Source organism: Rhinoraja longicauda, chromosome 1 (genome assembly GCF_053455715.1).
Source record: "Rhinoraja longicauda isolate Sanriku21f chromosome 1, sRhiLon1.1, whole genome shotgun sequence".
In the NCBI taxonomy this organism is placed as follows: domain Eukaryota; kingdom Metazoa; phylum Chordata; class Chondrichthyes; order Rajiformes; family Arhynchobatidae; genus Rhinoraja; species Rhinoraja longicauda.
The window spans coordinates 86,237,464-86,264,581 of record NC_135953.1 but is presented as its reverse complement, the minus strand read 5'-3'; the positions used below and the strand labels follow the sequence as shown (position 1 = coordinate 86,264,581).

General features: G+C 42.5%; 1 protein-coding gene across 6 annotated transcripts in view; it reads right to left on the bottom strand.

Annotated features, from left to right (window-relative positions):
* LOC144594813 (coiled-coil domain-containing protein 158-like) overlaps nt 1-27,118 on the bottom strand; it is a 510,587-nt gene that overhangs the window by 28,462 nt on the left and 455,007 nt on the right. For 3 of the 6 annotated variants that reach the window (XM_078401739.1, XM_078401696.1, XM_078401706.1), the window contains 8 exons: nt 23,107-23,226; nt 19,386-19,583; nt 17,397-17,912; nt 14,967-15,156; nt 13,330-13,482; nt 12,585-12,697; nt 7,783-7,941; nt 3,054-3,146 (listed from right to left, as the gene is read on the bottom strand). In XM_078401739.1, coding sequence (XP_078257865.1) covers nt 3,054-3,146; nt 7,783-7,941; nt 12,585-12,697; nt 13,330-13,482; nt 14,967-15,156; nt 17,397-17,912; nt 19,386-19,583; nt 23,107-23,226 — 1,542 coding nt within the window. The remainder of the gene's footprint in view (nt 1-3,053; nt 3,147-7,782; nt 7,942-12,584; nt 12,698-13,329; nt 13,483-14,966; nt 15,157-17,396; nt 17,913-19,385; nt 19,584-23,106; nt 23,227-27,118) is intronic. The other 3 variants (XM_078401716.1, XM_078401733.1, XM_078401725.1) reach the window with 3 other exon arrangements.

The following is a 27,118-nucleotide window of genomic DNA, read 5'->3' as shown; positions in this document are numbered from 1 at the left end:
AACACTATCCTACACATACTAGGGACAATTTACAATTATAGCAAGCCAATTAACCTACAAACCTGTACGTCTTTGGATTGTGGGAGGAAGCCGGAGCACCCAGAGAAAATCCATGCTGGTTACAGGGAGAACGTACAAACTCCATACAGGCAGCACCTGTAGTCAGGATTGAACCCAGGATTCTGGCGCTGTAAGACAGCAACTTTACCACTGTGCCTCCCTTTCATACTCTTCATCCAACACTACTCTGCTGGTTTGTCAGAAAACCCTTAACTAGCCCACACTAGACTCCTTCGTGAATGGCACAAAGAACATGAAGCATTCTCATTCCCAGCATGCTGTTTAAATTTCTAACAAATTGCAGCAAACATTCATTTTCAATTAAAAGGTTACAATAGTCCTTTACTAATTAGAACCTAACATAACCCCAGCTATCACGTCCCAGTGAACAATTATTTAGCTTTATTCAGTTAAAAAGGTCACGTGAGGAAGGTCGGCGTTGAGAAGTAAAATTGCAAAGCCACATTCTAACAGAGCAGTCTACATTTGCATCTTTTTCGAGTGCTATCTCAGAGTCTCAGCAGGACTGGAATGAGCATGCAGTATGCTGTCTATGTCTATTTTTGTCTCATTGCTTTCAATTCCATTCTTAACCTTTCCAAAAGTAGTTCATCAACATAGCATTACTTGCTTTTGATAGAAGACAATTTCCTCACAGCCTGAGTGAACCATTGGTAAACAATTTATATTCTGCAGTGACCTATCTTGCAAATTCAGAAATTACGTTTATTAACAGCAATTTAAAAAAAAAATAGAGACACAAGAGACTGCATGTACAGGAACCTCAAGCAAAAAAATAAACTGTTGGAAGAATTCAGCAGGCCAGGAGGCAAATGGACAGTTTTGTGGAGGGAAATGGACAGTTAAAGTTCTCTTCAAGTTTCAAGACTTCACGTTTTGTGTGTGACAATATTTTCTGGAAGGGATATGGAGTATTTAGTTGACATTGGACATAGAGGAAATATTGGCCTGCAGTAAACATTCTGTCTGGCACTGTGTCAGTCTCGTGAATAAGCCGCACAAATGTTCAAAAGCAAACCTTAATGCTTAATTTTATTAGAAAATCCCTTACATGTAGTAAGTAAAATGTGTACATACACTTAAAAAACCCCATCTTTCAGTGGAATCTATGATCTGTTTTTCCTTCATAAATATTTGAAATACCACCATGAAATTACCAGACACAATGCTAAATGTAACCGCTAAGCTCCCTTCCACCAGTTCCAAACCACACCATGACATTAAGCAGATCGCTGAGATCGTTGACTCAAACCAAATCTGCCATCCCTGCTGACCCCAGACACAAGATGATTGGATGCTGCCCCTGTTAATAATAACTTTTATTTGTCATATGTAGGTTGGCACAGGGTCAATGGTACAATAAAATGTATTGACAAGACAACGGGTCACCTCAGCAGTAATATTCCAAGGATAAATAAGATAAAACAAATGACATTAGTAAGGTAAAAAGACAATATTAAAAATAGGTAAAAAGACAATATTAAAAATAATCAACATATATGATTTGAAATGTGTTTATGAGTTCAAAAGCCTGATGGTAGAAATTGTTCTTAAGTCTGGTGGTACGTGCAGCCATACTCCTGTATCGTCTGCCTGACAGTAACAAGGAGAACAGCCTGCGTGTTGGGTGGCTGTGGTCCTTGATGATGCTGCGTGTCTTCCGCAGGCACCGCCGGTAGAAAATGTCCTGAATGGCCGGGAGACAGTTGCCAGTGATGTGATGTGCTGTGCCATCTTCACCACTCTCTGTAGTGACTTGTGGCTGTGGGCAGAACAGTTCCCGTACCAGACTGTAATGCAGCCCGTTAAAACAGTTCCTCGTTGTTACGTTGATTTCCATCTGCTGGTTTGGTTTAGTTTAGGCATAGAGATACAGTGTGGAAACAGGCCTTTCAGACCACCGAGTCCACGTCGACCAACAACCAACCCCTCCCTGTACTGTACTTCTATCCTACACACTACCAAAACCTAAAAACCTGCATGTCTTTGGAATGCGGGAGTAAACCAGTGCACCCAGAGAAAACCTCCGCGATCATACAAACTCTGTACAGACAGCACCAGAGTTCAGGAATGAACTCGGGTCTCTGGCAGTGTGAGGGAGCAACTTTACCACTGCGCCACTGTGCCGCCCCATCTGTATTAGTTATTCTGAATTATTGAATTGAAGACCATGATAGATTCCTTCTGCACATATTCATACTACATCAGGAAATTAAAATATTAACCCAAAACATTTACCTGCAGGCATCTTCTAATGACAACACCTATTAATTAATTTTAATTTGTTGATCAAAAGTGCATCAAACCACAATGGGAAACGTGGTTACTGGCCAAGATATTGGACAGAACTGTAAAATACGAGTAAGCAAACGGTTCAGTTTTCATGGAAGAAGAGAGAGGGGGACATGGTGTGCACCTTTCTCCGCTCTCACCGAGATTCCACGAGCTCCGGATGAAAAGACTCGGGGTTCTCTTGCCTGCCGTGCCTCTCTAAAGGCAGGGATGTTAATATCTGTCCATGAAGATCCTGAACTTCATTCTGCGGAGTGGAAGATTACCTATCCATATTATATTTTCATGTGGGATGTTGGTTGTACACCAGCAACCACAAGAATATGGCAGAGTCTTGCTAGATGGCAAGGGGTATGAAACACCTGCGGACGAGAATCTGCTAAATGGATATTTACGTCCTTAGACATGTACATGGATGTCTCTTCTCTCTTACACATGCATGCACAGGTGTATGGGTGGGATTATTCATACAAACCTATGCCCATTGCCTCTTCCTCTCAGCCCTGCTCTTTCACCTCACTTATGTAAACCACCGTCATCTTCTACTGAATAACAGTCTCAAAGTATACTACCTCTGACAGATGTAAAATCATTCAGATTCTCAGGTTCAACAGATCAGTTGTAGCAATAATAGCAAAACGTCTCAAAGCAAATTCAAATATTGGGTAAACGAGCCATACCTTTACTTCCAAAGCATGTTGTAGTTTTAAACGCATGAAGTCTTGTTCCTGACGCTGAATAACCGATTGACAATCAGAAAACCGCAGGCAGGCCTGTTTTACGTGGAAACCACAAGCACACCAAATTTATCAGCCAAGTTTATCATTGCTCTCTTGATATGTTTTTTTTACAAATTATAAATATTTTCCCCAATTTAACAGCAATTATAAACTGGACTATTGCATAGTTTAGATGCTTAATAAATCAAAAATATGTGTCTCTATATTTTTCAATTACTAAAAAACATTTCTTTATAGCAAGGATGCAATTCCAGAAACATGCATTATATACATCTTGCTTATCCAGTCCTCAGCAACGCACTCCCAATGATGTTTATATTTTTAATGTTTACTTATTTGCCCCCATTTGAATACTGAGGGTATAAAAAAGTGAGAAGGACTATTATTACGTTTGGAGACTCAAGCGACTTTAGGTACAGGAATATGGAGTAAAGAAACGAACTTCTGGGAGGAATTCCATGAGCCAGGCAGCATCTGCGGAGACAGAGAGATGGTTAGAATTTTGGTTGAGACTGCATGAGGACAGAGGGTTGAGGTATGATAGCCAGCACAACGAGGTGTGAGAGAAGGGTGAGACAGAGACTGGCAGGTAATAGATTGGACCAGGTGAAGTGGAGGATGATGGGCAGATGGAGCCAGTTAGGCGAGGGGGTGGGATAGTTTCAAGACAGAGACTGGTGGATGATAGGTGGAAAAAGATAAGGAAAAAAAGGGTGCTGCCTGCCCATCATAAACCACCTCAACTGATTCCACCCATCCATGACTAGCCCATGCCTCACCCCTCTCATCTCTGTATTCTGGTTATCTCACCTCCACACTCTCGGTCCTCGTGCAGGGTTTCAACCTGAAATGTCAACCATCGCTCTGTCTCCACAGATGCTGCTTGACGTGCAGTTTATTTTTTATTCAGACTGTTGGTTCATGAATAACTGCTTGGGTTTTAAATTAAACTATACTCATCTACTACAATAAAAAGAAAAATGGTTTTGTAATGCAAGAGTGAAATTTAGACAAAAAAATACTCCCATAAAATAGTATTTTAGTCCCAGCTAATGTACTTTGCAATATAATCTTAAATATCTGGCAATATCTAGCTACAGGTTGCACTATGCAAGCAAGGAAAATCATTAATTACAAAGTACTGAGAACGTTTAACATCAGACACATAAAGCAAGGTGGCAGCAGGGGGAACAAAATGGGGCCTTTGTGTCATGGACATTTGCCCAATGTCTTAGTGTCAAAGAGTGATAGTGTGGAAACAGGCCCTCACCGACCAACATGTCCCATCTACACACGTCCCCCACCTGCCTGCATTTGGCCCATATCCCTCTAAATCTGTCCCATCCATGTACCTGTCTAAATGTTTCTTAAACGTTGCGATAGTACCTGCCTCAACTACATCCTCCAGCAGCTTGTTCCATACACCCACCACCATCCTTTTGTGACAGTTACCCCTCAGGTTCCTATTAAATCAATGTGAAAAATGACAGAGAAATTAATGGTTGTAGGGTAGTGGGGGCTCCGCTCTACCTGTGATTGCTGGACAAAGATAACACTGGTATACGCAGCAAGGATTTACTGGAGGAATAGAAATTTGTGGAGGTGCTTGGGGACAGAGTCTCTCAAATTGTGAGGAATGAGGAAGGAGAGTTAGTCTTTTATCCAGAGGGGAATTATTGGGTAGGTAGAAGGTGCAATGGAGACCAGGGAAGATGGAGTGAATAGTTTCCTCATTTACAATTATTTACTCTAAGATGTCCCTGAGGTTATTGAAACTTCTTGTTTAACTACTACTGGTGTAAAACCACAAATAATGCATGTCCACTTCCAGCAGCTTAACCTTTATAGAGGAAATTCAATACATCTGGAGAGTCATGGGCCCAGGCAACACATGACCAAACCTCCTGAAATCCCTCAACTAGAGATGGCACACCTTCAGGTGTTGAGCTGTTATCACTCTCCTACCTCCCTCCCTCAGCCTCAAACAGGGGGGCATTTCCCACGTTTTTCACATTATTTCCTTTATCATGTATCTATCTACACTGTGGATGGCTCGATTGTAATCATATATTTTCTTTCTACTGACTGGTTAGCATGCAACCAGGAGGGAAGGGGAGAGCATGTCCCTCTATGGAGGGAATAAACAGACAATGCTTTCAGTCGGACTCAATGATGGACCCAACCCGAAACGTTGCCTGTCCATTTCCTCCACAGATTCTGCCTGACTCCCGAGTTACTCCAACACTTTGTGTTTTACTATACACAGAATAAACATTGCGACATTAAGGACATGAAGGTGTATAAAATCATGAGAGGAATAGATCGAGTAGATGCACAGAGAAAAGAAGGGTCTCGACCCGAAACGTCACCCATTCCTTCTCTCCAGAGATGCTGCCTGTCCTGCTGAATTACTCCAACATTTTGTGTCCACCTTCCATTTAAACAAGCATCTTACGTATCAGATCAACGGGAGTAGGGTGTGCCTGAAATTGTTGCGCTTATTGTATACCGTTTTGCCTTTCTTTCAGGAACAAATCTATCCACAAACCCACAAACATACGATGAGAGTTTTAGTAATATACTAGACCAAGTGGACCCGTTGGGCCCATTCCTCGTAGAGGGGGCAGAGCGGGAGAGCGTGTCAGTGAGTGAGCCCTGGAACCAACACCTCTCCTGTATTGGTGTAGCACCCTCAACCCCCCACTCAATCCCCCTTACCCCCTCCCCCTTCCTCCCACTGACCCACTCCATCCCCCCTACCCCACGCCCACTTGCACCTCCCCTGCCCCCACCCCCACTCCCTCCAGCACTGCCTCCACCCTTCCCCCTCCCCACCCCTATTCCCCCTTCCCCTCCCCTCTGGGGCTTCTGTTGCGGTAATGGGCGAGTTGCTGGGCCCGGGCGGGAGCGGGGACTCGAGGACGCAGTAGGTTGAAGGAACGGAAGGGAAGGATGAGTGGACCATCAGTCCGACCATCTCCCTCCTGCTCGGAGAGTCCCTCGGGTGTGGGAGAGTGGGGAGAGAGGAGAGGGGAGAGAGGCGGGAGGCGGCCTCGCTAACGGCATCCATCTCGTTCGGGCGAGTGACGAGAGAGGTCATGCCTGCCCCATAGTGATGCATACGCAGAGCACTTTGAAAAATTTGCTTTGAAATGAAATTTGAAATGAAATTTTGAAACTTTAAAATCTCTCTAACTTAAAAAATATAAGACCAATTTAAATAAAACTTGGTATAAACGGTCGCCAGGACAGTGGTGATTAAGGTGGTGCTAAAATTGTGGTGCTATGGTTTACCGCTTTGGCTGTAGTTCCACATGTCCAAAACCAAATTTCAAAAATATACATATATATACACACAAGATCTGAGTTTTAGTAATAAATAAAATATATATAGATACTAGACTGAGGTGGACCCGTTGGGTCCAAATCTCTCCTGCGAGCCTCTTCTGGGCAACTAACTAACGATCCTGCCGGCCCGGCAACCCTCTCCAACTGACGAAGTCCATTACCGGGTGGGGAGTGTCTCCCGGGACTGTGTGCGGGCAATGGGGGACAGGGAAGGGGAGAGGGTACCACTCATCTCAGTCCCGTGCCCTCAGCACTGCAGCCAGAGTGAGCTGTGGACCCAAAGCCTCTCCTGCATCCCACTCCCCCCTTCCCCCTCCCCTCTCCCCCCTTCCCCCTTCCCCCTCCCCTCTCCCCTACCCCCCACCACCCCCACCCACTCCCCCTCTTCCCCCACTCCCTTACCCCATTTCTACTCCCTCCACCCCTACCCCCCCCCACTCTCCTCCCCCACCCCCACTCTCCCCTCTCCCTCCCTCTCCACTCCCTCCTCACCCCCACTCCCCCCTACCCTCCCCCCAACTCCAACTCACTCCCCCCTCTCCTTTTCTCCTAACCCCAGGTTTTAAAGTTTGTATCTATCTATCTATTCCCCTGCGGTGTCGATTAATCAAGTTTTATTACATTTAAAAAACAATTAACTTAATAAACTTCAATAAATGCGCTCTCCTCACCCGCCGGGAGGACCGGCGCCTGACCTTCCTCCCGTGATGCAGCACGGTGGCAGAGGGTTAAACAAGATGGCCGTCGCCGCCGAGCTGCAGGAGAGGTTTCTACCCAACGGGTCCAATGCTCGCTCTGGCATACACGATGGCCACCCGGGTCCAAGGTGAGTGCCTCCCTCTCCCCTTTTCTGTCCCCCCTCGCCCGCCCACAGCCCCGGGGGACATTCCCTGGCTGGCAACGGGTTCACGGATTGTCAGTTGGGGGAGGGTGGCTGGGCCCACAGGAGAGGTTTGGACCCAACGGGGGTTGCCGCTCCAGCAGGAGAGGTTTGGACCCAATTGGTCCATGCCTGTCTAATGTACTATTAAAACTGACAGTAAAAGCTTTTACAATTTCTGTTTATGCTATTTGCTGTCTTCAGTAAAGTGTGGAGTAGAGATGCGTGGTTCATTGAGTTAACTCAGATCGAGAACAATGCTAATGCCTGCTCGCTGTTAGCCTGTGAAAGTTTGGGATCTCATAGCTCAATTGCAGACACTAGGTGGCAAAGTTGGTTTAAGAAAAGATTACTATCCCAAGTACTGACATGGCCTATTATAACAAATACAAGGTTTACCCCAAATAATGAAGGGGAAAAAAATAAAGTAAGATCAATTACCTTTTCCAATGCTGAATCCAACTTCATCAGTTTCTCCCTCAAAGATTTTTCTTGAGATTTCACACTGTCGAGCTCTCCAGCAATTTTATTTCTCTCTGATACGATGCAGGCAAGTTCCTTAGTCAGACGTACTTTCTCCTCTTTTAGGTAGCATTTCTCCTATCGAATGTCAAACACCAGGTTAAGGAGTGTGAGTGTGTGAGTGAGTGAGTGAGTGAATGAGTGCGTGCGTGCGTGCGTGCGAATGCACGTGTGTGTGCGAGTGAGTGCGAGTGTGTGCACAGGTGACAGGAGGAGAAGGGGAAGTAAGATAAAGAGAAATTATACCCGTTGGCAGAAGGTCCAGAAACGGGAAAAAGTAGGGGGTGACATGGAGAAAAAGGCTTTCCAGTTAGAAAGTAGTCATGATCCGGAATTCATTGTCTTGAAGGGGTAGTGATAACACGTTCAATTACTACTTTCAAAGGGAAACTGGATACATCATGGAGGCGGTAAAAGGGCTGCAGTGAAAGAGCTGGAGAATAGGAATAACCAGATTGCTCTGACACCACTGGCCTCCTTTGGTGCTGAAATAAATCCAAGATTCCAAGAAAGAGAATTTGATCAAAAACTTGAAATTTCAGCTCCATTGTTTCAACAGCAATAATAATAATTTAAAATAGAATATTCAATATGAAAGAATATATAAAGTACATTGACTAAAGGTTTGATGCAAGAAGGAAGAGTACTAATTGTGCAACACGGCAATAAACAATATTTTTTGGACTAGCTTAACCAGCAGTGCTGCCACATGACATGGAAAAATCATGCGATTTAGAGCACTGGCCATTTGATGAGTGGAAAATCTGGAGCACTTAACAGCTGCACCACTAAAATGGATAAGTAGCATGATTCCCCAATTTTGATTCTTTGGTGCCTTACGGTGTCTACAAAGGAAGGAATTGCATTGAGCTACTCAATTTCATTGACGATTAACAAGACAAACTGTTCAAGAAGAATGGACCATCAATAATTCCTTTGTTGATATAATTAAAGGCATTGAGCCCAAATTCTGCAGTTCACAAATAATGCAATTATACGTCACCATAAGCAGTTCAAGTTCCTGAGTGTGCATATCTTTGAAGATTTGTCATGTGCTCAGCACATCGATGCAATCACACAGAAAGCTCATCAGTGCCCCCATTTCCTTAGAAGATTGAGGAGATTCGGTATGTCAACAAATACTCCGTTGAACTTCTGTAGGTGTACGATGGAAAGCATATGGTTGCACCAAAACCTGGTTCGGTAACTCAAATGCTCAGGAATAAAGGATATTGCAGAGAGTGGTCCATCACAGGTCATGATCTCTCCACCATTGAAGGGATCTTTAAGAGTCCCTGCCTCAACATGACAGCCAATCTCGAAGACCGGCACCACTACCATCAGGAAGAAGGTTCAGGGGCTTGAAAGCAATGTCCTGCATGTTCAAGAATAGCTTCTTCCAGCAACCGTCATGCTCTTGAACACTACACAACACTAATCACAGAAACCATGATCTTCCAAGGACTGTGCTTCTGGATGCACTACAGGGGCTTCGTTTTTTACACTATTGTGATTATCGTATTATAACTTTGTTCGTTTTTTGATTATTATATATTATCTGGGTTTTATTGCGTTTACGTGTCTGTTATACAGCATCAACCAAGAATTTCATTGTTCCATTGTCAGTACAGGTGGCAATTAAACACTCTTGATTCGGTAAAGTAGGGTCGTAATACAAGCGTATCACTGCATTGCATCATGACAATTGGACCTTCTCATTTCACCCATCCCGGTTTATTGTCGTTCCTAACCATCCTGCTGACTTAGTGACTCAGTGACACTGAGAAGAAAGTCTCTGCCCTTTTCTCATTGGAAAATTAAATTACATTCATCTTTCAGCCCAAGACAATTCTTTACACTGCAAGTTTAATACATTCAAAATATGTAATATAACAACATTAATAAAGTCAGCTTTTATTTGAACTAAAATATTAGGAAACGTACTTCTTTATCCAAAAATATGAACTGATGAATGTGCGTGTGAATATTCACACAAATAATAAAAATATTTTACATAATCAAAAAACCTGGTGTCCTTTCAATACTTAAATTGTTGATGACTTTCCATATTTCTCACATTATACGCAGAATAATTATTGTTGAGTTCTCTTAAAGTACAAAATATAACAACAGCCACCCATTGAAAGATACTTGAATATTTTCATTAAGGATTATGAGCTTACATTATGGAAGAGTAAGATATTAATGTCCAATTAATGATGAGAGGGGATCTTATCAAAACATATAAGATTATTAAGGGGTTGGACATGTTAGAGGCAGGAAACATGTTCCCAATGTTGGGTGAGTCCAGAACCCGGGGCCATAGTTTAAGAATAAGCGGTAGGCCATTAGGAAAGGAGATGAGGAAAAACATTTTTCAGTCAGAGAGTTGTAAATCTGTGGAATTCTCTGCCTCAGAAGGCAGTGGATGCCATGTCTCTGAATGCATTCAAGAGAGAACTAGATAGAGCTCTTAAGGATAGCGGAGTCAGGGGGTATGGGGAGAAGACAGGAACGGGGATTCTGATTAAGATTGATCAGCCATTCTTCACATTGAATGGCGGTGCTGGCTCAAAGGGCCGAATGGCCTACTCCTGCACCTATTGTCTATTGTCTAAATTAAAAATAGCAATGGTGTCTTTGATTTAGCACTGGGAAATTGTCACAAGTAAGGCAATTCACTCTGATCCATTCCTTCTCTGGCTCCTATGGAAATCAGCTAAATTTAACTGTTTGAACTGCCAAAAGCAGCTGCCTGGAAATTTAAAAACTCTTGCCACGGCATGTAAGTTTTAAAAGTTTATAGGGGAAGAGCAAAGCATTTCACCAATCACTTCAATTTGATAATGAGGGATGGGGCATTTTTGTGTGATGCTGTCACTTTTCCTAACCCACAGCAAACATTTCTGCACTGCAGAAAGTTATATAAAACTGCCGGCAGGGAGCTGATTGCATGTAACTCCCCAATATTTATTCTAGGCACAAATTGCAAAGAAGTGTGCAGAAAAATACCATTACTACTTTGCACAAATATGTACAATGCTCACAAGTCAAACGGGGGAATGTGATATTTGAAAGGGGGTGGTAGCAGAAAAGGGAGTGAGGAACAATGTCAATTATTCAACAAATTCTCAGGATGTCCAAAACCACACTGGGATTTCTTGCCTGCTAACTTGTCGAATATTTTCGCTGTTAGCATAAACTCATGTTGCGGGCCAGGGCTTTTCCACCACAAATTTCAAAATGTGTTTCTGTCTCCTTCAAGTCATACAAGCCCTAACATCGCTAGCAAACTCTACAAATATTAGGAAAGGTAATATCAAGTAATATATTTCTGCCCTAGTCATTACGCACCTCATCAGAAGAGGTAACAATGGAGGTTAATATGGTCGAGTTTAAAGAAGATGTGTGGGGCAACTTTTTTTTTTTACGCAGAGGGTGATGAATGCCAAGAATGCACTGCCAGGGTTTGTGTTTGAGGCAGATACAATAGTGACATTTAAGAGACTTTTGGATAGGCCTACGGATATGCAGGGAATGGAGGGATATTAATTATGTACAAGCAGATAAGAGATGGTCTTGGCATCATGTTCAGCATTGACATTGTGGCATGGTGGCACAGCGGTAGAGATGCTGCCTTCCAGTGCTTATTGCGCCAGAGACGCGGGTTCGATCCTGACTATGGACGCTGTCTGTATGGAGTTTGTACATTCTCTCCCCGTAATCGCGTGGGTTTTCTCCGAGATCTTCAGTTCCTCCCACACTCCAAAGATGTACAGGTTTGTAGGTTAATTGGCCTGGGTTTGTATAGTTGGTATAAGCGTAGATTGCCCCTAGTAGGTGTAGGATAGTGTTATTGTGCGAGGATCGCTGGTCGGTGCGGACTCAATGGGCCAAAAGGCCTATTTCCGGCTGTATCTCTACAAACTAAACTAAATTGTTGGCTGAAGGGCCTGTTCTTGTGCTGTATTGTTCTATGTTCAAAGTAACAATGGAAAAAACTTTTAAAGTTCAACATAAAAGTAACACTTCAATTTACAACTAATTTGTTGTGACATGCAGTGTGAAAGGGAAAAACCATGAAAATATAACTGTTAGGAATTTCCAAATGTGGCAGTAAACACAAGAGTTAAACGTAAAGAATGGTCTTTGAGATGGTGTAAAGGTATTAAAAGGAATCATGCATGATGTGTTTCCTTTTACAACAACCAAATAATGAAGTATCGTTATTATAGAACAACTAGACTAAGTGGACCCGTTGGGTCCAAACCTCTCCTGCATTGGTGCAGCACCCTCCCCTCTCCCCTCTCCCTCTCCCCTCTCCTCTCCCCCTCCCCTCTCCTCTCCCCCTCCCCTCTCCTCTCCCCCTCCCCTCTCCCCCTCCCCTCTCCCCCTCCCTCCACTCCATCCCCCTCAACCCCTCTTATCCTCCCATCCTCACCCCCTCCCTCCACCCCCCTCCCTCCCCTCCCCCCTCTCTCCCAAGGAGATAGATTTAAACTTTAAAATGTGAATAACTTTAAAAATATAACACCAATTTCAATGAAACTTCCTCCATTAGCATCAAAGGGATGACGGTGAGTAAGGTGGGTCTAAAATTGTTGTGCAATCGTGTATCAGTCACAAACAAACAAACAAACGAGAGTTTTAGTATATAAATATTGTGAAAATCAATAACTAGTTTTTGAATATGACTCAAACATTAATGATATCTGACATACCCGCTCAGAGTTTTCTAAAGCTTCTTCCAGGAACTGAATTTTGCTCTGTAATGCATCAATCTGTCCCCGCTTAGTTGTGATTTGCTTTTGCATTCCCATGGCAACTTTCATTGCTATAAAGAATAACATTTTAATTTTTAACAAACCAAATGTGGTCATACATTGATTGCAAAGCAGGTAGGGTATGAAAATTCAGTGTTGAATCCCTAACCAGATCTAAAAAAGGAATACCAGTAAATTTTCATTACTGACCGACAGATTATTTTACTCAAGGTCTTTCTTTCGCAGCCTTTTCCAAAAGCGAAAAACATGCTTTTTTTAAAAAACTGAGTTTTTCACATTTCATGGCCATAAATGCTGTGGCAGATTGTTGGAAATGGTGCAAATGACAGTTTCCATTCACTTCTCCATGTCTGCCAGCAATCTCTCACTGAAGTAATAACTGAGCGTTACAAAAAATCCCAACCCATCATTTCTCTGTACAAATTAAGGAACCCAAATTATTAAAGAAGGAAATTTGAAAGAATTCCCAGAAAAATCCAGAAATGCAAAGCCTAATGATAACTGAAGGAACATGTTCGGATAGTGACTCCCTAAAATGAAATCTTGCAGATGCACCTCAATCTACTTACTTCAGAAAATCAACAATATATTAAAAATAAATACAATTTTGAGGGAGAATGGAAGCTACTATATTATTCTAGCAATGTCTATAGTCTAGTAAAAATGGACTGTAAATTGATACCGTGGGAGTCAGCTCCTTCGAGAACTTTCATTGCCTCTCTGTTTTGTTCCAGATCATTTTGGACTGATTTCAGCTGAGCTCTAAGTTTGTTTGTAGACCATTCATATTCTTTGGTTTTAGAAGCATAGGTCCTCTGCAAATTATTATACTCCTCTATATTCAACAAAAAAAGGGAACTGAATGAAAAATTCATACAAATGACAGTCCTTGTACAACCAACATTTATATAACAAAGCATTGAATCAAAGTGTTGCAACACCATCATAGACCATTGCCCAACTATTCTCAACATAATAGTACTTCATTGGGCATCCTTTTGTACAATTATATTGGCTAATAGAAGAAATGAATGATCCTTATCTCCAGCACATCTCTTCATAAATATCTTATCACACACACCAGCTTCTCAAATTTACCATCTCTACTGTGACATACTATTATTCCTTTAACACTAGGATATTCCAAATACTCTTGCAAAATTCAATAATCACTTTTTTTATGATCTCTTTTCCCCTTTTAAAATCTCATTTCTTGGCACTACTATCGACTTGTTTCATTCTTTTTCCTTCTGTTTGTGCATCTATTGCAATTTTGTTTTGTATTACAGTCTTGGTTTTGATTTTGATTTTTCACCCTTCCACTCAGTCTTTTTAATTTTTAATTATCAGTTCAAATCTTTACATGTTCTTTAATGTTCTTTGTTTTTACTAACTGTTTACTGACTTCAAGTGTTTTAGCTTCAAATTTTCTCCAGATATCTAATTTAATCATGATTTTTTTTGGATCCATTTCTTATGCTGGAATATAGTTGAAGTGTCATTCCATGCTCTTGTTTAATTGTTTCCCATTGTGATTATTGATCTATTTACCAATGTCCCCCTCCATGTGATTTTGAAAAATTCCCTTGTCCCCCAGTTCTTTGACCAACTCTGGCTTTGCTGCAGTCATTGTAATTAGATTATTCCTGTTTTTAGAGAGCAGACACATTCTGCTTTATTTTACAGATCCAGTCAAAGCAACCCCTGCTTTTTATTGCAACGCAGTGGATATAAAAACATCTGCACTCCAAAACTATTGTCTCTTGTGCCCTGTTCCAGGTTTTCTTATGGGGGGAGGGGGAGAGGGAGAGGAGCTGTTTGAGTGAGCATCTACAAAAACTCCTAATACATCTGAGTTCATTCTTAATTTATTTTTCATTGTCTGTCAATTTATAAAATACTCTCAAGTAATGTGACCAATGCCTTGCCATTACTTAACTCAATCTGAATAGATATTGATCAATCTGAAGAAGGGTGTGGACCCGAAACGTCACCCCTTCCTTCTCTCCAGAGATGCTGCCTGTCCCACTGGGTTACTCCAGCATTTTGTCTCTTTCTTCTGAATAGATGTTGTTTGGGCTGCGAGTCTATTTATTGGTTAACAACTTTAAGTAAGGTACTCAGAGAACTGTGTTTCAATTATGGCATTTTGGACATCATTGATCGTCTCACAGATACAAAGCTATCAAATTTGTAAACATGCATTTGCAAACGAGATAGAATGACGTTGATTTACATACAACGTTACCAGGAAAACAAAGGAATACTAAAAATGAAAATAAGCCTTGAACTTGTCTTGTTAGAAGACTGCTCTCATACCTTTCAGATCACTCATCTGGTCCTGGATGTGTTTTAGATCAGTTGCAACCTCTTCCTTTTCCTGCAACAATTCTCCCAACTCAGACATTTGTTCAGTTGCAGAATTTATCAGCTTAATTTTCTCCCGTTCCAACTCACTGAGATGTGCCTGCAGCTCTTCCATTTGTATATTTTTGTGCTCCAATTCAGCCTAGTACAAAAGGCAGTCACTGATAAATTGGAGTAATGCAAAGTGACACGCATTATCAGACCTAAATGACCGTGGAGGTGTGTGCACACTTCCATCCATAATTTATCATGTGAACAGTAAATGAGATAAATTCATCACATTTTCAGCAACTGTTTTTATAAGATACTAGAACAGGGGGGGCCCATTCGGCCCAAAGCTCTCCCGCATTAGTCTATCACCCTCCCCTCCCCCATTCCCCCCCTCCCCCTCCTCCCATTCCCCTCCCCCTCACACTCACCACTCTATCCCCCCTCAACTCCCCTTATCCCCCCCTCCTCCCCTCCCCTCCATCCCCTCACCCACTCCATCCCCCCTCAACCCGGGCATCAGTCAGATCCCCACATCCCGCTCCTCTGCAAGAGATTAATATATATTAATAGATATACAATATAACATTTTATATTCTTACATTATTATATCATTATTATTTTTATTATTACCCTGGAGGTGTGTGTGTGTGTGTGTGTGTGTGTGTGTGTGTGTGTGTGTGTGTGTGTGTGTGTGTGTGCGCGTGTCTGTGTGTGTGTCGCGCTGCCAGCGTTGTTGTCCGGTGATGGTCTGGGGCGCTGTGGCTGGGCGGGAGTGTGGACTACACCTCCAGATGAGCAGCGCAGCACAAGATGGCAGAGTGGGAGGAGGAGGAGGAGGAGGAGGAGAAGGAGAGCGGCCGGCAATGTTGTTGGGGTCGCCGCCGACGCCGTCAGTTGAAGCGGGCGCTGGAGGAGATGCAGGAGGAGGAGGAGGAGAAGAAACTGCCCGCTCGAGGTTGTAGTCTGGTGATGGTCCGGGGCGCTGGGACCGGGCGGGAGGGACTCGACAATGCTGTCGGTTAAAGCAAGCGCTGGAGGTGACGGAGGGGAACTCGGGCGGGTCCCGCCTCCCTCCGAGCTCCCATTGGTCAGATCCCGTCCTGCTGTAATCTATAAATATTGGACATCATTTGGAAAACATCATGGTTAATGCTGCAGATGGTTGAATGCAATAGAATAATGTATATTATTGTGTATAATGCAGTTGCAGTAATAGACTTTGCCATTGTTAACATCAAATGTCAATCAATGCCTGGAACAACTACAAAGCATGGGTCTGAGGGTTAAGAAACCATTGCATGTCATGCATGATTCCACTCTATATCTCTAAAATCTACAGTAAACTGCTCCAATAATCCTTCTATCACCTTAATCTTAAGTCTAAATCCCCACCCTGCCCCATTTCATTCCCCTGAACTAGATTGGGCTGAAAATTAAAAAAGGTGTTTGTGCACTTGAAGTTGGGAAAACAGAGGATCCATAAACCTATCTTCATCAACAGGATGGTGGAGGAGAGAGTCAACAGTTTCAAGTTGTACACATCTGTTCTGAGCCCACCACATTGATGCAATTACAAAGAAAGCTCATCACCACCTCTACTTCCTTGGAGGTTTGTGGGGATTCAGCATATCACCGAATACTATATCAAACTTCAACAGGTGTATGGAAGAGAGACATACTGACTGAGTGCAGTGGTTTGGTAACTCAAACATCCAAGAACGAAGAAGGCTGCAGAAAGTGGTGGACTTTTCCAATCCACCCCACCCCACGGACTCACAAAAAAAGCAACCGGAGGCTTTTGATCACTTCCTATTTACCTCTAGACACTAAATGAGCATGGGGAACAAAGGCCCCAGATTCGCAAATCACTGAATGTGGTGATGCAGGTTGAGGGCTACAAATAAAGCAAACCAAATGCAGGGATTCATTTCTCTCGGGATAGAACTGGAGAGAAGTTATGTCAAAGTTGTATCAAACATTTGGTAGACTGAGGACCATTCTAGTGGCAGTGGGGAAAATGCAAAAAATATTTCGACAGACAGACCCAGAAATAAGAGGTTGTATTGTTTGGGCAATACTGAATTGATGGGCGCTCATTTGTCTAAGAAAGAGAAGACTGCAAAGAGGAGTTGAAGATTGTGAAATGGTTAGTTGAGGAATGTAGTGACAAAACATTTCACTAAAAGCTCAAAACTCAGGGTTGATAAATATAAAATATTTAAATAAATAATTCAAGAGGAACTTCAGTGAATGGTTAGAAAATGAAACTTGCTGCATCTGGAATATTCAGGTGAATTGTAAATAAATGTTACGTAAACATGAGTTTCTGGGGCGAGTTGAACAAGGGTATCAAAGGGTATCATCTTTGACCCTACATAAATGTTATCTGACCTTTAAGTCTTGAATCTTCTGCTTCTGGCTATCAACATCCTTCTGCAGTTGTTTTCTTTCTGCTTGCAGTGCCTCAGATGCAGAACTCTGTTGGGATGTCATTTCTGCAATGCTCTCCATTTCCTGTCGCAAAATGGTAAGCATGTTGGCTTTTTCACTCAGCTCCATTTTTAGTGAATCATTCTCGTTCTGCATTTTCTTTAAGTGTGCAACAGCTTCTTCAAACTGATCACAGATGCTCTCTTCTGCTATTTTCATTCTATGGATTTTCTGATTTTTATCTTCAATTTCAAGTTGCAATTTATTTTTTTCCATCGTTTCATTTTCCAGACCTCTTTCCTTTTCCTTTAGCCATTCTCTCAACTGACATATACTTCCCTCAGTTTTGTCGAATTGCTGTTTCCTCTTATTAAGCTCCTCTCCAGTTTTACAAAGCTGTTCTCTGCAGTTCTCATATTGATTGGCTAAACTTGTTATTTTCTCTTGGTCTTCATTCCTTTGCTCGTCTGCAGATGCCTAGCACAGAGCATGGAAAAATATCAAGACCACTTCTTAAACTTTGCTCTCCGCTAAGTTCAATGACATGGTCGTTTAACTAACTTCTCAATTAATTAAAAAACATCAATTTTGAAGCAAATACTCTGGCAATATTCATTAATAAACCATTCTTAGAACTGCCAACTATAAGCAACAAACAGAAAAACAAACTACCAATGTGTACAAGAGACTGATGTGTTCTCTCTGGACAATGGGGTCAGTATCTAACTTTTGGAAGAAACAAAAAGCCCTCCTTTAGGTTTCAATGGAAAATGAAGGAATGTGTCCCACACACCCATGTTACAGGATTTCTTACTTTAAAACACAGAAAGCCCTATAAAAATGACTGCTGTGAAGAGCACAGCAACTTATTAATATAAGATATATCTGAGCTGGAAAGTGGATCACAACACCAAGAACTTGGAACAAGGTTTAGATGGGAAAATAAATATACTAATAAAGCAATTAGCTGAAACAACTTGCCAATCAATTGACAAACCTACTGGGCCCAATTTTCGAGAACATTGCAACAAGAGGTGTAAGTAGCTTACATTTCCTACCAGTACAGGTACCTTGTCATAAGTTTGTCTCTGGCCACAAAAGGCAGAATTATCTGCTGTCCCATCCTGAGAGGGACAGAATTGACTGCCTTTCAAGATGGAGCTAATGAACAGGAATAACTGGAAACTAATCATTTAACAGAATGGGAGTGAAACTAGTTTACCTATTGATCTGGTGAATAAATCACAAATCATGCCGACTGGGCAAATTACAAAAGGCAAATTGTGAGGCAAATTGCAAAAACTAGACTGTTAAATTAGTTGACAATCTAATTTATTGCAAAGTATACGATGGTGCATTTAAACAGTCACTTGTATTGGTTCTCCAGGGTCCAACAAGATCCATCTGTTAACAATTGTGGCAGTTCCTGTCTGTCAGAACCAAACCACATGAGGGCCTCAGCAATAAAATTTAGAAATAATATCCACACAAAATCTTATCTCGATAAAATATTGATTATGAACAGTATTCAACCTTTATATTGCATGTGGATATCATATCATAATTTGTAGTACTGAAGCCTCATGTTCAGTGAGTGCTTCATGAAAAGACATTGAAGTACATATATAATTTACTTCTTTGACACAGCCAGAATTCCTGGTGTGATCCTCTGCCACTGAGAGAAAGGTGCAATCAAGTGAAGACCTTGGTAAACATGTGAAAATCTCCCCAAAATGTATTACATAAATTTAAATTGTGATTTGGAGGAAGAATCATTTGTTTTCATTTGCACAGTGCCAACAACTCAACAGACAGAAAACCCAAATGTTACTTTTCCTTCATAAACAGAACAACTTATTTTACTCTCCCAAAGTGACTTTGTCTAAGTTAGACTAATTCATCTGCTAAACTGGGATATAAATCATCATTATTTGCTTAGCATTAACTAACCTGATATTGTAAGTGATGCTGGTATTGTTCCTTAAGGTTGTTTATCACACCATCCAGTCGTTGAATTTCCTGATTTTTGCAATCGAGTTCATGCTGCATGTTTTCAACTGAAATGCTATTAGTTGTGCCCCGATCCCACAGCTTTTGGTTTTGTTCTTTTGCCACTTTGAGGTCTTCTTCAACTTTACAGTTTTCAGCCTAAAAGTCAAACAAATAAAGCAGACCAGAATTAAAATAACTATCCACAGGAACTGAAGATGGAGCATCCTGGTCCCGCACATAAAAACATTCAGGTGGTAAGGCGTTCTACCATCGCAACCAGCAGTACTCTCTCCCATTAGTACTCCTTCCATGGTCAGCCCAGACGATCATGCCTCCTTTACCTTCTGCAGACAAAGATAACTGAAGCACCATTATAATTTTTCATTTGGCAAACGAGTAAAAAGAAAAAAAGACCAAGATTCCCAATCGGCAGATACTATGATAATATTTTCTTGCTGAATTGTACATTTTCTAAAAATGTTACCCATCTCCTAAAATTGTCAGTGGTACCATTCACTCATCAATCCTGTATTCCCTGCCTGCTTTACCTCTCCCTATCTCCATAATCTCCTCCAGCCCTCAAAGACAATCTGCCACTTTGAGTTTGGATTCCTGCACATTGACAACTTCCATTTCTCCACAATCAGCACAAGTGCTGTCAGCTGCCTAGGATGCAAACTCTCTGGTTATCTCCCTCAACCGCCGTGCCACCATCCTTTCTACAAGATAACCTTTAAAATATACTTTTTGACCAAGTATTTAAACATGTCCTAGTATATTTTGGCTGTGTCAAACTGTGCTTGATATTTCTGTAAACCACCATAGTAAATGACACTCATAATAAATAATAGACGGCAGATTAATCCTTTTTGATTATACACAACATGTGGGTAATGCAAGAGATTCAATTTGTCCCTTGCCTTTGGCAGCGATGATAATAAAATGTAATGCTGGTTTATACCAAAGATTCACACAAATGCTGGAGTAAATCAGCCAGTCAGGCAGCATCTCTGGAGAAAATGAATAGCTGATGTTTTGGGTCAGGACCCTTCTTCAGACTAATTATAGTGGGGAGAGCACAGAAAAAAATGAAAACAAAAATAACAGGCCAGTAACTGGTAACCCCATGCAAGGAGGTTTCCTGATAGGCTGATTGTTGGAAAGAGATAGGTATGAGCCCAAGAGATATATTTAGTTGTGAACTGTGGAGCTGGTTAATAAACTTTTAGTGGAGGAGAGAGGGTTGGGGGGAAGGAGGTGTTTGTAGAAGTTATATAAAATTGGAGAATTCAGTGTTCATACCATTGGGTTGTAAACTGCCCAATCAAGACATGAAGTGTTGTTCCTTGAGTTTGTGTGTGACCTCATTCTGACACTGGAGAAGGCCCAGGACAGAAAGGTCATAAATTCATATGTTCGAGGGACAGAATTAGTCAATTAGGACCATGAAGTGCACTCCGCCATTCGATCATGGGTGATATATCTCTCCCTCCCTCCTGCTTTTTCCCCATAACCCGACACCCTTAGTAAACCATGAATCTGTCAATCTCTGCCTTAAAAATATCCATGACCTGGCCTCCACAGCTGTCTGCAGCAATGAATTGCACAGAATCACTATTCTCTGACTAAAGAAATTCCTTCTCATCTCCTTTTTAAAGGTGCGCCCTTTTATTCTGAGGCAATGGCCTCTGGTCCTGGATTCTCCCACCAGTGGAAACATCCTCTCCACATTCACTCTATCCAGGCCTTTCATTATTCGGTAAGTTTCAATGAGGTCCCCCCCTCATCCTTCTAAACTCGAGCGAGTACAGGCCCAGTGCCTTCAAACGCTCAAGGGTCAGTGTGGGAATGGGAAAGGGAGTGAAAATGGTTAGCAACTGGGAGATTCAGTTGGCCTTGGCAGACTGAACGTAAGTGTTCAGCGAAATGGACACCGAGTCTACTCTTGTGTACAAGAGCCCACATCGGGACCATCAGATGCAGAAGATAAGGTTAGAGTAGGTGCATGTGAACTTCTGTCACACCTGGAAAGACTGCTGGGGTCCCTGAATGGAGTCGAGGGAGGAGGTATAAAGGCAGGTGTTACATCTTCTGTGTTACAGAGGAGAGTACTTGGGGAAGGTGTGGTTTGGGTAGGAAGGGATGAGTGAACCATAGAGTGAGGGAGGTAGCGGTCTCTGCAGAAGGCGGAAAGGGGTACAGATAGAAAAATGTAATTAGTGGGGACCACGTTGGAGGTGATGGAAATGTTGGAGGATGATGAATTGGAGTGAAAGGACCAGGGGAACTCTGTCCTTTTTGTATCTGGGGGGAGAGGGAATGAGAGCAGAACTCCGGGACACAGAACAGACATGATTGGGGGATCCATCTATGACAGAAGGGGGGAAAGTACGTTCACTAAAGAAGGAGGATATCTCAGATGTCCTTGTATGGAAAGCCTCATTTTGGAAATTGATGCGGCAGGCACGGAGGAATTGAGAGTAGGGGACAGCAACTTTGCGAGCTGCAGGGTTGGAGGAATTGCAGTCAAGATAACTGTGGGTCTGTAGGTTTGTATTAGACATCAGGTGAAAGATAGTCTGTCTCCTGTGATGGAGACAGAGAACAAGAAAGGGGAGAGAGGAGTCAGAGATAGACCAGGTAAATTTGAGGGCTGGGTGGAATAAGTGTAACAAAATAGCTGCAGATGCCGCTACAAATTGAAGGTATTTATTCACAAAATGCTGGAGTAACTCAGCAGGCCAGGCAGCATCTCAGGAGAGCAGGAATGGGCGACGTTTCAGGTCGAGACCCAGTGGTGAAGTTAATAAAGCCCATGAGCCCATGCTGTCATTGATGTAGTGGAGAAAGAGGTGGGAGATTGGGCCAGTGTATTCCTCGTCCAAGAACTGTTCGACATAACCAACATAAAGGAGCATTGCAGGGGAACCTGCAAGTGCCCATGGCTACACCTTTTCTCCAGAGATACTGCTTGACCTACAGAGTTACTCCAGCATTTTGTGTTTAACTTTAGATGTTTGTGAGTTGGATTTCACCCAACTTTAGCTATGATTCTCAAACAAGGTGCTGACAGAAACTAGGTTTGAAGTGGGATGTTTGATATGCTTTAATTTTCAATACCATGAAGAGTAACAGCACTTTACCTTGCACGGACTTCATGAAATTTCACAAAAGCAATTTATTGCAAAATCTTCATGACTAAATAAAATCAAATGCAGGGTACAGATTTAAATATAAAGTAGAATATGGGAAATCCCAGTTGTGAATAATGAATGAAGCAAGGGCATATCTTGCTTAAGGCATTATAAAAAGGTAGCCAAAGTAGAATTGTACATGGTTTGAATGAGAACAATCTCTTTGGGTCAGTTTCTTCCTGTGGGATGACAGCAATTCTTAATTTTGTTCACAACCTGACAAACCTCTGGTGTCAGAGGTTTTGGGGAGAAGGCAGGAGAATGGGGTTAGGAGATAGATCAGTCATGATTGAATGGCGGAGTAGACTTGATGGGCCGAATGGCCTAATTCTACTTCTATTCCTTGTGACCTTAAAAGGGGAAGACGTATGTAAATGTAATTATCAGAGGTCTCTTCCATCTTTACAACTTTTAATTAAAGATGAAAGGCCTTTCCTCTTTAATGTATTAAACATGTTGGGAAGTGAAACAGCTGCTGGACTTACCATTAATTGTTGGATTCGACCACTCATGGTATCTACCTCTTGCCTGAATTCATCTCTTTCTTTCTTGGCAATACAAACCTCAGACTGAGATTGTTCCATTATCTTTTCCAAGTTCTCTATCTGATGAAACAGCACAAAAGTGCAAAGAAACTAGACATAAGTTTAAACAAAATGTCTGAAACACAGCATGGTACATTGTTGAAGACTTATTACATTGTGTGCGGTTATATGTCCCAGCTACACTAGTCCCACCTGCCAGTGTTTGGCCCATATCTGTCCAAACTTGTCCTATCCATGTACCTGTCTAACTGTTTTTTAAATGTTGTGTATAGTCCCTGCCTCAATTACCTCCTCTAGCAGCTTGTTCCATACACCCACCACCCTTGTGTGATAAAGTTACCCCTTAAAATTCCTATTAAATCTTTTCCCCTTCGCCTTAAACCTAAGTCCTCTGGTCCTCGATTCACCTACTCTGGACAAGAGAATCTGGGCATCTACCCAATCTATTCCTCTCATTATTTTATACACCACCATAAGATCACCCCTCATCCTCCTGCACTTCAAGGAATAAAGCGCCAACCTACTCAACAACTCCCTATAGCTCAGACCCTCTAGTCCTGGCAACATCCATGATAAGGGAAATCAAGGTAAAAGAGCCATTAGGAGGCAGTGATCATAATATGATAAGTTTTAATCTACAAATTAAGAGGGAGAAGGGAAAATCGGAAGTGTCAGTATTACAGTATAGCGAAGGGGATTACAGAGGCATGAGGCAGGAGCTGGCCAGATTTGACTGGAAGGAGACCTTAGCAGGGAAAACGGTGGAACAGCAATGGCAGGTATTCCTGGGAATAATGCAGAAGTTGCAGGATCAATTCATCCCAAAGAGGAGGAAAGATTCTAAGGGGAGTAAGAGGCACCCGTGGCTGACAAGGGAAGTCCAGGACAGCATTAAAATAAAAGAGAAGAAGTATAACATAGCAAAGAAGAGCGGGAAGCCAGAGGATTGGGACTCTTTTAAAGAGCAACAGAAGATAATTAAGAAGGCAATACGGAGAGAAAAGATGAAGTACAAATGTAAGCTAGCCAATAATATAAAGGAGGATAGTAAAAGCTTCTTTAGGTATGTGAAGAGAAAAAAAATAGTTAAGGCAAATGAGGGTCCCTTGAAGACAGAAGCAAGTGAATTTATTATGGGGAACAAGGAAATGGCAGACGAGTTAAACCGGTACTTTGGATCTGTCTTCATTGAGGAAGATACAATCTCCCAGATGTTCTAGTGGCCAGAGATCCTAGGGTGACGGAGGAACTGAAGGAAATTCACATTAGGCAGGAAATGGTGATGGGTAGGCTGATGGGACTGAAGGCTGATATATCCCCAGGGCCTGACGGTCTGCATCCCAGGGTACTTAAGGAGGTGGCTCTAGAAATCGTGGACGCATTGGTGATCATTTTCCAATGTTCTATAGATTCAGGATCAGTTCCTGTGGATTGGAGAGTAGCTCATGTTATCCCACTTTTTAAGAAAGGAGGGAGAGAGAAAACAGGAAATTATAGACCAGTTAGTCAGACATCAGTGGTGGGGAAGATGCTGGAGTCAATTATAAAAGACGGAATTGCTGAGCATTTGGATAGCAGTAACAGGATCGTTCCGAGTCAGCATGGATTTACAAAGGGGAAATCATGCTTGACCAATCTTCTGGAATTTTTTGAGGATGTAAATGGGAAAATGGACAGGGGAGAGTCAGTGGATGTGGTGCACCTTGACTTTCAGAAAGCCTTCGACAAGGTCCCACATAGGAGATTAGTGGGCAAAATTAGAGCACATGGTATTGGGGGTAGGGTACTGACATGGATAGAAAATTGGTTGGCAGACAGAAAGCAAAGAGTGGGGATAAATGGGTCCCTTTCAGAATGGTAGGCAGTGACTAGTGGGGTACCGCAAGGCTCGGTGCTGGGACTGCAGCTATTTACAATATACATTAACGACTTGGATGAAGGGATTAAAAGTAACATTAGCAAATTTGCAGATGACACAAAGTTGGGTGGCAGTGTAAGCTGTGAGGAAGATGCTGAAGTTGCAGGGTGAATTGGACAGGTTGTGTGAGTGGGCGGATGCATGGCAGATGCAGTTTAATGTGGATAAATGTGAGGTTATCCACTTTAGTGGTAAGAATAGGAAGGCAGATTATTATCTGAATGGTGTCAATAGACAATAGACAATAGGTGCAGGAGTAGGCCATTCAGCCCTTCGAGCCAGCACCGCCATTCAATGCGATCATGGCTGATCACTCTCAATCAGTACCCCGTTCCTGCTTTCTCCCCATACCCCCTCACTCCGCTATCCTTAAGAGCTCTATCCAGCTCTCTCTTGAAAGCATCCAACGAACTGGCCTCCACTGCCTTCTGAGGCAGAGAATTCCACACCTTCACCACTCTCTGACTGAAAAAGTTCTTCCTCATCTCCGTTCTAAATGGCCTACCCCTTATTCTTAAACTGTGGCCCCTTGTTCTGGACTCCCCCAACATTGGGAACATGTTTCCTGCCTCTAATGTGTCCAATCCCCTAATTATCTTATATGTTTCAATAAGATCCCCCCTCATCCTTCTAAATTCCAGTGTATACAAGCCCAATCGCTCCAGCCTTTCAACATACGACAGTCCCGCCATTCCGGGAATTAACCTAGTGAACCTACGCTGCACGCCCTCCATAGCAAGAATATCCTTCCTCAAATTTGGAGACCAAAACTGCACACAGTACTCCAGGTGCGGTCTCACCAGGGCCCGGTACAACTGTAGAAGGACCTCTTTGCTCCTATACTCAACTCCTCTTGTTACGAAGGCCAACATTCCATTGGCTTTCTTCACTGCCTGCTGTACCTGCATGCTTCCTTTCATTGACTGATGCACTAGGACACCCAGATCTCGTTGAACTCCCCCTCCTCCTAACTTGACACCATTCAGATAATAATCTGCCTTTCTATTCTTACTTCCAAAGTGAATAACCTCACACTTATCTACATTAAACTGCATCTGCCATGTATCCGCCCACTCACACAACCTGTCCAAGTCACCCTGCAGCCTTATTGCATCTTCCTCACAATTCACACTACCCCCCAGCTTAGTATCATCTGCAAATTTGCTAATGGTACTTTTAATCCCTTCGTCTAAGTCATTAATGTATATCGTAAATAGCTGGGGTCCCAGCACCGAACCTTGCGGTACCCCACTGGTCACTGCCTGCCATTCCGAAAGGGACCCATTTATCCCCACTCTTTGCTTTCTGTCTGTCAACCAATTTTCTATCCATGTCAGTTAGGAAAAGGGGGCGTACAACGAGATCTGGGTATCCTAGTGCATCAGTCACTGAAAGGAAGCATGCAGGTACAGCAGGCAGTGAAGAAAGCCAATGGAATGTTGGCCTACATAACAAGAGGAGTTGAATATAGGAGCAAAGAGGTCCGTCTGCAGTTGTACAGGGCCTTAGTGAGACCGCACCTGGAGTACTGTGTGCAGTTTTGGTCTCTAAATTTGAGGAAGGATATTCTTGCTATTGAGGGCGTGCAGCGTAGGTTCACTAGGTGAATTCCCGGAATGGCGTGACTGTCGTATGTTGAAAGACTGGAGCGACTAGGCGTGTATACACTGGAATTTAGAAGGATGAGAGTGGATCTTACGTTACGAATTTAGAAGGATGAGAGGGGATTGGACACGTTAGAGGCAGGAAACATGTCCCCAATGTTGTGGGAGTCCAGAACCAGGGGCCACAGTTTAAGAATAAGGGGTAGGCCATTTAGAATGGAGATGAGGAAAACCTTTTTCAGTCAGAGAGTTGTAAATCTCTGGAATTCTCTGCCTCAGAAGGCAGTTGAGGCCAATTCTCTGGATGCTTTCAAGAGAGAGCTAGATAGAGTTCTTAAAGATAGCGGAGTCAGGGGGTATGAGGAGAAGGTAGGAACGGGGTACGATTGAGAATGATCAGCCATGATAACATTGAATGGTGGTGTTGGTT